The sequence below is a fragment of the Ranitomeya imitator genome, chromosome 1, assembly GCF_032444005.1.
Source record: "Ranitomeya imitator isolate aRanImi1 chromosome 1, aRanImi1.pri, whole genome shotgun sequence".
Classification (NCBI taxonomy): domain Eukaryota; kingdom Metazoa; phylum Chordata; class Amphibia; order Anura; family Dendrobatidae; genus Ranitomeya; species Ranitomeya imitator.
Genome location: NC_091282.1, coordinates 435383856 through 435396156, shown reverse-complemented (window position 1 = coordinate 435396156; position 12301 = coordinate 435383856). Strand labels below are relative to the sequence as shown.

General features: G+C 40.6%; 1 protein-coding gene across 3 annotated transcripts in view; it reads left to right on the top strand.

Annotated features, from left to right (window-relative positions):
- TJP2 (tight junction protein 2) overlaps positions 1–12301 on the top strand; it is a 180351-nt gene that overhangs the window by 129704 nt on the left and 38346 nt on the right. For all 3 annotated transcript variants that reach the window (XM_069763654.1, XM_069763665.1, XM_069763643.1), the window contains 4 exons: positions 6681–6832; positions 7483–7549; positions 8926–9076; positions 9408–9516. In XM_069763654.1, coding sequence (XP_069619755.1) covers positions 6681–6832; positions 7483–7549; positions 8926–9076; positions 9408–9516 — 479 coding nt within the window. The remainder of the gene's footprint in view (positions 1–6680; positions 6833–7482; positions 7550–8925; positions 9077–9407; positions 9517–12301) is intronic.

Here is a 12301-nt window from a genome sequence, read left to right as displayed (position 1 = left end):
TTTAATGCACCCCATGATCCTGTTTGCCTTGGCAGCTGCTGCCTGGCACTGGCTGCTCCAAGTAAGTTTATCATTAACTAGGATCCCCAAGTCCTTCTCCCTGTCAGATTTACCCAGTGGTTTCCCGTTCAGTGTGTAATGGTGATATTGATTCCCTCTTCCCATGTGTATAACCTTACATTTATCATTGTTAAACCTCATCTGCCACCTTTCAGCCCAAGTTTCCAACTTATCCAGATCCATCTGTAGCAGAATACTATCTTCTCTTGTATTAACTGCTTTACATAGTTTTGTATCATCTGCAAATATCGATATTTTACTGTGTAAACCTTCTACCAGATCATTAATGAATATGTTGAAGAGAACAGGTCCCAATACTGACCCCTGCGGTACCCCACTGGTCACAGCGACCCAGTTAGAGACTATACCATTTATAACCACCCTCTGCTTTCTATCACTAAGCCAGTTACTAACCCATTTACACACATTTTCCCCCAGACCAAGCATTCTCATTTTGTGTACCAACCTCTTGTGCGGCACGGTATCAAACGCTTTGGAAAAATCGAGATATACCACGTCCAATGACTCACCGTGGTCCAGTCTATAGCTTACCTCTTCATAAAAACTGATTAGATTGGTTTGACAGGAGCGATTTCTCATAAACCCATGCTGATATGGAGTTAAACAGTTATTCTCATTGAGATAATCCAGAATAACATCCCTCAGAAACCCTTCAAATATTTTACCAACAATAGAGGTTAGACTTGCTGGCCTATAATTTCCAGGTTCACTTTTAGAGCCCTTTTTGAATATTGGCACCACATTTGCTATGCGCCAGTCCTGCGGAACAGACCCTGTCGCTATAGAGTCACTAAAAATAAGAAATAATGGTTTATCTATTACATTACTTAGTTCTCTTAGTACTCGTGGGTGTATGCCATCCGGACCCGTATGGCATACAGTATTCAATGTACTATAAAATAGGAAAAGGAAAATCCAGTTTCTTTGAAACTGCTTTAAAAGCGCACAATTGTGTTTTTGTCTTTATTTTTTTTTTTTAAGTGGCAAAAAAATAATTTGTAAATTGGTAAAAAATTTTTTTTTTTATTTTGTTACTATTTTCTGAGACCTCCATGGAGCAGAGTGAGGGAATGCGTTTCATGAAACCATTTTGTGGTAGATATACGTTTTTATTACTTTTTTTTTTTTTTTTTGTTGTGGTGACCAAAAAAACTGCAGGTTTTTTTTTTCTTCGTTACTGTCATAGATCAGACGTTTACAGATGTAGAGAAACCAAGCGTGTTTTACTTATTTTATTTATTTTTAATGGGTCAAAAAGTGGGCAATTCAATTTTATTACGCAATCACGAGCACATGCATAGATCGGCTCATTCGGCTGCTGAAAGAGGTAGTCAGTTACTTTCCTTTCAAGTCTTCAACTGGTTTATTAAAAATGTGCTGTATAAACTAGTCCTAAATTAGGTAAACATACACCGTCCTTCAGGCATAACAGGAAAAACAAAATGGCATATAGTACAGTCTGTGTGGCTGCAGGGTTCATCTCTTTAACACAAGCACAAATCCGGAGATCTCCTCTCCAGACGCACTCAAAACTAGTGAGTCCAAAGTCATCACTTTTTTACCTTCTGAACCACAGAAGAAATGGTGAGCAGCCTTCCATCTAGCTCTTCAGGTGTTAACAAAAAACAATCCTATTATGGCCGTTAAACCTTATTCAGCTCATAACATGCTGGAGCATACTATTGGGTTCATATTACTGAGGCTAACATACTCAGTGACACACACATCATTCTTCCAGTGTTTTACCAGTGACCTCACATATTCCCCTTCCTTTACCCTCTGCCCGAAGCTGTTTTTTTTTTTTTTTTTTTTGGCACATTCAGTCACTAGACAGGGAAGCCGTGACAGGTCATATGCGTTTCCGTATAGTTTCCTAGGCCTATACTTCACATGGAGGCTGAAGTCCTGGAGTGCTAGAAACCACCTAGTCACCCGGGCATTCTTTCCCCCATTTCCCTCATCCATCTCAGGGGCGCATGGTCTGACACTAGTCCGAACTTTCGGCCTAGCAGGTAGCACCAGAGAATGTCAATGGTCAAGCATTCTATTTCCACAATAGCAAAAATCTTTTCACAGGAGGAGAGTTTCCTACTTGGGTATAGGATTGGATGTTCCTCCCCATTTATTTCCTAGAACAACAAAGCTCCCAACCTGACCTCTGAAGCATCTGCCTGGGTCACAAACTCCTTATTGAAGTCAGGTACGACCAAGACCGGCTGTTGACACAGGGCGAGCTTCAACTCTTGAACGCAAGCTCCGGTTCGGAAGACCACTTGGCCATCGATGTCTTTGTGCCCTTAAAGAGGTCAGTTAGGGGTGCTGCTATCATGGCGAAATTCTGGATAAACCGCCGATCGTGTCCCACAATTCCCATAAATGCCCTAACCTGTTGGAGATCGGTTGCGGCCAATTTTGGATCGCCTTTACTTCTGTTCTCTTGCAGTATTATTTTGCCCCTTCCGATGATATAGCGTAAGAGCACAATATCGTCTCGGTAAGCTGCAGTGTACTCTTCGAGAGGGCCATGGATCAGATCCTAGACCCTCACAAAGGTGGCTGGGCCTCTCTGCTTTCTCTACAAATTTCTTTTGGCTGCAGTCTTCTCCTTGGCACTTTGAGACATGGGAATTTGCCAGTACCCTTTCGTTAGGTCAAGTGTAGTGATGTATCTGGCTGACCCTAGCCTCTCAATGTGTATATCGGCAAGGGGGATCGAATTTGAACACCTCATTCAGCTTCCTATAATCATTACAAAAGCACCATTCTCAATCTTGCTTGGGCACAAGTACAATAGGATTGGACCTGCCGCACTTTGACTCCTCAATAACGCCCACGCTCAACATACTCCTCATCACCTTGGATGTCACCTTGCTTCCGAAATTTTAATATGGCTTTAGGTGTTTGTGCATATGCAGTTCTGTCAAAATTTTGTGCTTGACGACCTGCGTTCTGTTCCATGGAAGCAGTTCTTGGCATTGTTGTTTCTGGGCTGGTAATGGTATCTCTGCCACCGTGACATCCTTGATCTGGGCTTTGGGATTGGGCCCCCAGGCACGTAGATTTCACCGGTTTCCTGTTTTGCCGCTGCTTAAGTAGGTTGACATGGTACATGTGGTTTTCTTCTCACTGGCTGGTTACCTGTATTACAAAGATTTTTTTACCTGTCCTGTGTAGACTAGGGCAAACTGTCACCTTCTTATCATTTAGATGGGTATGAGTTGCAATGATTGTTCCATGACCAGCTTATATAGCTTAGATTTATTTTTTAACCCCATTCCCTACGCAATTTCTTTTTTTTTTTTGTTGTTTTTTTTCCTCCTCTTTCATATTTTTGATGTCTGTCCACATAGACCTATGAAGACTTGTTTTCTTGAGGGAACAAGTTATACACTTTAAATGACACCATTCATTTTGCCATATAGTGTATAGGAAAGAAATTCCAATTGTGGTAAATTTGTGAATTTTCTGGTGGGAAAATTACCTCACAATATTGTGCACTATGCATATAGTAAAATTCACCGTCTCCTTTTGAAGCACAGTTTCAAGGGAACTCCGTAATTACAGGCACAGAGGTTTAGCAGATATCACGTTACGGGCACACTAATGGGCAAATATGACTCCCCACCATGTTGGCGCACTGTTAATGCCACTGTCCAAGATTGATTTTTGGCTATCTATAATATAACACTGGGAGCGTCACTCTGTCCGAAGCCTTTATAGACTGCGCAAGCGCCGGCGCAGTCTGGCCCCCACAGTGTGACGCTCCCAGGAGATCGCGGTATGCGTAAACACTGAACGCACACCGCGATCTCCACCGGAGAGTCAGGGACCTCCAGTAGGGTGAGTATCGGCTATATTCACCTGTCCTCCGTTCCAGCGCTGCGTGCGGCTCCGTCTCCGAAGTTCACAGTTCAGAGGGCGCGATGACGCGCTTAATGCGCGCCGGCGCCGCCCCCTGACTGAACAGTCACAGCTAGAGGAGCCGGAAGATGGCGGCGCGCAGCGCTGGAACGGGACAGACAGGTGAGTATAGCAAGTGCTGGGGGCCTGAGCTAGCAGCGATACCGGCACCTGACCCCCACAGCGCGCCGGTGTCCCCGCCTGCTCAGGCCCCCCAGCACTCGGCGCCCAGCGACGATAGGGGAGTATGGTATTTTTTTTTTTTTTTATATGGCAGCAGCATACGGGGCATATACAATGGAGCATCTTATGGGGGGCATATAATACAATGGTGGCGCAGGATGGGAGCAGCACATGACAGAACGGGCGCAGGATGGGAGCAGCACATGACAGAACGGGCGCAGGATGGCAGCAGCACATGACAGAACGGGCGCAGGATGGCAGCAGCACATGACAAAATGGGGACGCAGGATGGGAGCAGCACATGAAAAAACGGGGGCGCAGGATGGCAGCAGCACATGACAGGATGGGAGCAGCAAATGACAGAATGGAGGCGCAGGATGGGTGCAGAACATGTCAGAATGGAGGCGCAGGATGGGAGCAGCACATGTCAGAATGGGGGCGCAGGATGGGAGCAGCACATGTCACAATGGGGGCGCAGGATGGGAGCAGCACATGTCAGAATGGGGGCGCAAGATGGGTGCAGCTCATGACAGGATGGGGACGCAGGATGGAGCAGCACATGACAGGATGGAGACCATATACCAATATAGATGCTCGCCACCCGGGCGTAGAACGGGTTCAATAGCTAGTATAATCTAGTCATATCTACTGCATGTAGAGGGAGCTCGGCTCCCCTTTAAATACCTCCACTTGTGTACCCCTGCTAAGGACATAAATTCACGTTTTATTGTGGGAATGGTTTAAGATGTAATTACCTTAAATATCACTAATACACCTTAGGTTAAAGTTGATGTGTTGTTTTTCTTTTTCCCAGTTATCGTCACTATTAAAATTGGTTAATGCAAATTTAGGTTCTTGTGTTTTTTATTTCCATAACCTTAATATAATTACAGGTCCTTCTCAAAAAATTAGCATATAGTGTTAAATTTCATTATTTACCATAATGTAATGATTACAATTAAACTTTCATATATTATAGATTCATTATCCACCAACTGAAATTTGTCAGGTCTTTTATTGTTTTAATACTGATGATTTTGGCATACAACTCCTGATAACCCAAAAAACCTGTCTCAATAAATTAGCATATCAAGAAAAGGTTCTCTAAACGACCTATTACCCTAATCTTCTGAATCAACTAATTAACTCTAAACACATGCAAAAGATACCTGAGGCTTTTATAAACTCCCTGCCTGGTTCATTACTCAAAACCCCCATCATGGGTAAGACTAGCGACCTGACAGATGTCAAGAAGGCCATCATTGACACCCTCAAGCAAGAGGCTAAGACCCAGAAAGAAATTTCTCAACAAATAGGCTGTTCCCAGAGTGCTGTATCAAGGCACCTCAATGGTAAGTCTGTTGGAAGGAAACAATGTGGCAGAAAACGCTGTACAACGAGAAGAGGAGACCGGACCCTGAGGAAGATTGTGGAGAAGGACCGATTCCAGACCTTGGGGAACCTGAGGAAGCAGTGGACTGAGTCTGGTGTGGAAACATCCAGAGCCACCGTGCACAGGCGTGTGCAGGAAATGGGCTACAGGTGCCGCATTCCCCAGGTAAAGCCACTTTTGAGCTACAGAGAAGCAGCACTGGACTGTTGCTAAGTGGTCCCAAGTACTTTTTTCTGATGAAAGCAAATTTTGCATGTCATTCGGAAATCAAGGTGCCAGAGTCTGGAGGAAGACTGGGGAGAAGGAAATGCCAAAATGCCTGAAGTCCAGTGTCAAGTACCCACAGTCAGTGATGGTGTGGGGTGCCATGTCAGCTGCTGGTGTTGGTCCACTGTGTTTCATCAAGGGCAGGGTCAATGCAGCTAGCTATCAGGAGATTTTGGAGCACTTCATGCTTCCATCGGCTGAAATGCTTTATGGAGATGAAGATTTCATTTTTCAGCACGACCTGGCACCTGCTCACAGTGCCAAAACCACTGGTAAATGGTTTACTGACCATGGTATTACTGTGCTCAATTGGCCTGCCAACTCTCCTGACCTGAACCCCATAGAGAATCTGTGGGATATTGTGAAGAGAAAGTTGAGAGACGCAAGACCCAACACTCTGGATGAGCTTAAGGCCGCTATTGAAGCATCCTGGGCCTCCATAACATCTCAGCAGTGTCACAGGCTGATTGCCTCCATGCCACGCCGCATTGAAGCAGTCATTTCTGCCAAAGGATTCCCGACCAAGTATTGAGTGCATAACTGAACATTATTATTTGTTGGGTTTTTTTGTTTGTTATTAAAAAACACTTTTATTTGATTGGATGGGTGAAATATGCTAATTTATTGAGACAGGTTTTTTGGGTTATCAGGAGTTGTATGCCAAAATCATCAGTATTAAAACAATAAAAGACCTGACAAATTTCAGATGGTGGATAATGAATCTATAATATATGAAAGTTTAATTGTAATCATTACATTATGGTAAATAATGAAATTTAACACTATATGCTAATTTTTTGAGAAGGACCTGTAACTGAATTGATTATTTTTTTTTTTTCTTCTTGCTTCCATTTAGCACCAAAGAAGAGCCGCCCAACAGACTTGCTAAAATGGGGGCCATGCCCACTCCTTTTAAGGTGTTGAATACCGCTGAAACGCCAGCTCCGGTTTCTGTAAGCCCAGTGCCAGATCCCATCACAGAGGCTGTATATTTACAAGAAGTTCCAGGTTAGCCCAATTTAATTAGATGCATTGTCTTAATTTCTATCAAATGTAAAATTCGTATTTATTTTTATTTGTAATTGATCTTTGCAGTTTACATTTACTTATAGCTATTTTATCTTTTAGTGCACAGAAATTATTGCTTTATGCAATGATTTTTGACCAACATGTTTGAACATGTAACTTATTTTTAATTTTTAAAAAAGTACCCTCATCAAAGTTTTTATCCACTTAATATATTGCAGTCATCCTATCGTATAGCAGCACTGTGTACTTACAATTGCTCATTTTGCCTTTCTACCCAGCTAATTCTTCTCTTTTTCAATTGGCTTATAGCATCACCTGATTAAAAACTGACTATCTGAATCCTTCTAAGATCTATGTAGAAACAGGTATATTATCTCTGCATGAATCATCCCCCCCCCCCCATCTTCCACTCCTGACCCAGCTGCTCCGCTCTTTCCTCCTGACAGGGAGGTAGAATTGAAGTTCTGATTATGACTCATGCAGGGAAAAGAGACTTCCTGTTTCTAAGTAGAGCTTAGAAGGATTCCCGAATTAGCTTAGTTGTTACATTTATTTGACAGCCTCTTTAGAGGTTTTTGGCTGAACACTGACTGATAATTTGTACTTGTAAATGTTTATAATTCCTACAGAAGAAAAACCAATAGTAGTCCCCAAGATTTTTTTGCAACCAAGTCCTGAAGATCTAGAGACTTATGGGTAAGTAGAAAAAATATTAGGACTGTGAGTAGACCTAGCAATAGCATAACACCAGATAGTATGAGGTGCTCATATTATTGCCATGCAAAAGAGCATAGTGTTAAACTTAACATCTTCACCCCCGGGTGACTTTCCATTTTTGTTTTAGTTTTTGAGCCATAACTATTAAATTTTACAGCCGTATGAGGGCTTGTTTTTTGATGGATGAATTGTACTTCTGAGTGACATCATTCATTTTGCCACATAGTGTACTGGAAAAAAGGTAAAAAAAAAATCCTCAAAGTGCAGTAAAACTGCAAAAAAAAAGTGCAATATTACAGTGTTTTTTTTATTTTTTTTATTATTTACCATGTTCAATATATGGTAAAACTGACCTGGCAATATGATTCCGCACGTCAGTGCGCAGAATCCAAACATATAGTTTTTGTTGTTCCTTAAGTGGTGAAAAAAATTGACATTTGTTAAAAAAATAATTAAATAAAAAGGTTTGTTTGTTTCAGTTTGCCGAGACCTGTAACGTTCTATTTTTTTCAAGATCTGGGGCTGTATGAGATTTTTTTTATTTTTTTTTTACCCAGATACCTTTTTCAGATAGATACAATGTTTTGATTGCCCCATTGCATTTTATTTCAATGTTGTGGTGACCAATAAACTTAATCCTAGCAGGTTTTTTTTTTTTTGTTACACCATTTACCAATGGGATTAATTTATTTTATAATTTTGATAGACTGGACATTTCTGAATGCAGCAATAACATGCATAATTTTTTATTTTTATTTTAATCGTTTCATATTTAATGGAGCAAAAGGGAGGTAACTTGAACTTTTTTTTATTTTATTTAACTTTTTATTGTAGTTATTAGTCCCCTTAGGAGACTTGAAGCTTTGATCGTCTGATTGCCTGTGCCACACATAGCAGAGCTCCATCACAATCTCCTATGAACGCCGGCCACACACAGATTGTGATGACAGGCACGAGTGTCTTCAGCAGACCCCTGGCTGTCATGACAACTCATCTGCGGCCTGCAATCACGTGACCAATGATGCATTTTCTTTCTGTGCTTCTTAAATTCCGCTGTCAGTGATTGACAGCAGCTTTTAACTGATTAACGGCCGTGGGTGGTTCTCCAATCCATTCGCGGCTGTTAGAGGCACTTGATGGCTGATTAAATGGAGGCTCAATGTGTGAGCCCGCATCAAAGGCTGGGTCGTAACCAATCACGTACTTGTAATTTATTGGCCGTGAAGTGGTTAATTTATATTTGATTACTGCACAATGGTAAATTGAAATTTTTAACTTTTTTATAGGATCTGTAGAATGAGAATCTATTACTTACTTTCACCCTAACCATACACAATGCATTTTCTTTTTCGCAGACCCAATACAAAAATGATCAGGTTTCATAAAGGCGATAGTGTTGGCATGCGTCTTGCAGGTGGCAATGACGTAGGTATATTTATTGCTGGTGTGCAGGAGGGAACTGCTGCTGAGCAGGAAGGCCTTAAAGAAGGTGATCAACTGCTTAAGGTATGTACAGTCAATGGGCTCTGCTGTTCTTGTGTAGGGAACCTTATAGTTAGCAAAGACCAAATCTTACACACAAGATTTCTCTTGGATGAATTGACCAATTTATCATGTACTGTATGAGGAAAGATTAAAAGGTGGAGACATTATTACATTTTTGTGTTAAGGCTTTATGTAAAGTTCAGAGGGGTACAAACAAAAGATAACCTCAAATTTTAAAGCATGCCTTGGATTAACATTTAATAATTGTAGTACAAAGAAGGGAAGTCTGGATAGACAGCTTTATTTTGTTCATAATCTTTGGCATTTTTGCTGTACTTTTCATAACTGTTAGGTAAACGCACAAGATTTCCGTTGCATTGTTCGAGAAGATGCTGTTCTTTATTTGTTGGAAATCCCTAAAGGCGAAGAAGTGACCATTTTAGTCCAGAGTAAATATGATGGTAAGTGTCATTTAAATATAGCTTATAAAAACCTAAACTTGTCTAAGTAACACTAGTCTTTTATATTTAAAAAGTCCACACACACCTGTTAAAATGCCAGGTATTTGTCATGTAAAAAAAATAAACCTAGAAGAATCATTTCAGAACTTTTTCCACTTTTACCACCTATAATCTGCAGAATTCAATTGGAAAAACAAACTTTTTGGGTGGAAAAAAAAAATATGAAAACGGGTGCATAAATAGGCACACCTTTAAACTAATACTTTGTTGAAGTACAATTTGAATTTGTAAAGGCAGTCTATCAGCACGGCACATCTATAATGGGCAATTTTTGCCAACTCTTCTTTGCAGTACTGCTCCAAATTTGTCAGATTGTGAGGGGATACCTCTTGTGTACAGCCCTCTTCAGGTCAACCCACAGATTTTCAGTTAGATTCAGGTCTGGGCTCTGGATGAGCCATTCCAAAACTTTAGACTTTTTCTTTTGGCAAAGCCTTTCTTTTGTTAACTGAGAAGTATTCTTAGGGTCCTTCTTGTGCTGAAATGTGAAATCCGTCTTCATCTTTTTAGCAGAGACCTGAAGGTTTTGTTGAAAAATTGATGGAAATGTTGAACTGGTAGTAATTCCCTCCACTTTGACTAATTCCATAATATGGATAATGCCCCAGTTCCAGCTGCCAAAAACAGCCCCAAAGCATAATGTTTGTTTTGCCATGCTTCACTGTGGGTATGGTATTCCTGGTGATGCACATTGTTGGATTTGCGTTTAACATACCTTTTTGGAATTTGTTCAGAAAGTTCAACCTTGGTCCCTTCAGTTTTCTCACATGGTTTTGGCATACTTGATATATAAAATCTACAAGGGTATGGCAGCTAGCCAAAGGGCCAGTGTAATCATAGTAATAAGAAAGGAGAAAGCCCAGTAACTTATATAGCATTTAAATACGAAACCTACATAAGAATTGATTGTGCTGTACTTAAAATATTAGCTTTATTGAAAAAACAAACTGGTAAAATAGCATGATAATAGGTGATGACATGGAAACAAATTACCAATAAAGAAGTATAGCCAAATGACGTATATAAATACACAGAACCTGGGAGGATAAACCAGAGTAGGGGGAAGCTCATTAACAATACAAGTAGGATTTTATAGCGCAGTGGGTGAGTATAATCTAGCGTCTTTTTCTCCTCTTTCAGGTAACATCGGGGGCTTATCTACAGCATTACAGAATGCTGTAGATAAGCCCCTGATGCTGGTGGGCTTAGCTCACCTTCGATTTTGGGAGTGACAGGTTCCCTTTAAGGTTTAATTTGTTCTGGTTAAGTGACTTCATGAAGATATCGAGATTTTCCATGCCATCCTGACGTATAAATATGACATCATCAATATATCTGGTGGACCTTGTCGGCCAGATGTTTGTGATCCGTCAGGAACACTTGTCTCTCCCACAGCCCCATGAAAAAATTGGCATAAGAAGCTGTATAAGTGGTGCCCATTGCAGTTCTCTGGAGCTCTACGTAATGTTTTCCTGAGCAAGGATAAAGTCAATAGGAAGTCAAGAAGTTGTAAAATTAATGAGCTTATTGCCTGTAGTCCGTCCTCATGGCGTATTGGTGTATATAGGGATTCTACATGAACAAAAATGATGTCGGATTCTAGGTGGGGTTCTTTCATTTTCCTAAGCATGTCTTTAGTGTCCTGTAAAGTACAATTAGTGTTTATGTACATAGAGCATAATGCGTGAAATTAATATTTACAACTATATATACGACTGTAATCACTAATAAAAATTCCATGAGTCCCCTTAAGGTGAAGGATCATTTTGAAGGTACAATAGATGCACTGCAAGTCCTTTCCCTGGTTGCCAGTGGATATACACAGTATATGGATGGTTTTGTACCGCGAGATTTAGGACCAGAGACACAATATTGGAGAGAGTATGTGTGGTCAAAATGAATAATCTAGGTTGCCCAGTGGTGAACTAAATGTATAATGGTATATAGTGGATGAAATGGATGAAAACATAGTGCACTGACCTGAGTAGCTGATACTGTTTGAAAATTTGAAATTAGGTCCCAAAAAGGGCTGCGGGTAGAAAAAAGAGGGAATAAAAGGGGGAATCCTAAGTAAGGAGAAATGAGGTCTGTGTGGTATGGAAGGAAATGTAGATTGTGGGCAAGTTACCAACCTCCTCTCGGTGTGGCGCTGGGGTATCCTGCTTCCTGGAAGTGTGTGGGCTAATGTGAGCATTGTAGCTCCATTTATAATGCCTGCTGGCCATAAAGTGAGGTCATGTCAGGGCGAGATGTGGAGCGCAGAGTGCGAGCTGCATGGATTGTGTCTAGGAGTCAGATGTGATGCAATGGCTGGATTGCCTACATAATGCTGCTCATACTTATAAGAAAGGCCCAGAGTATGTCGGGAGTCCACCTGGGTAAACTGCTAATGTGAAAACCCATAGGAAATATATATTGAAAAAATTAAAAAAATATATTAAAATAAAAAAATTAAAATTAAAAATAACAATAAACAATAAAAATGGAAAAATGGGAATAAATATACATAGACTGTGTGAAAAGAATGGAAATAAAGTAATGGGTATTTTTATTAGTGATTACAGTTGTATATATAGTTGTAAATATTAATATCACGCATCATGCTCTGTGTACATAAACACTAATTGTATTTTATGTTTACTTGCAATTTGAGAAAGACCCGGAATTTGGTCGAAACGTCACTTTTTTTTTCTTATCCTGCTGTATGTGTACATATATTTGAATG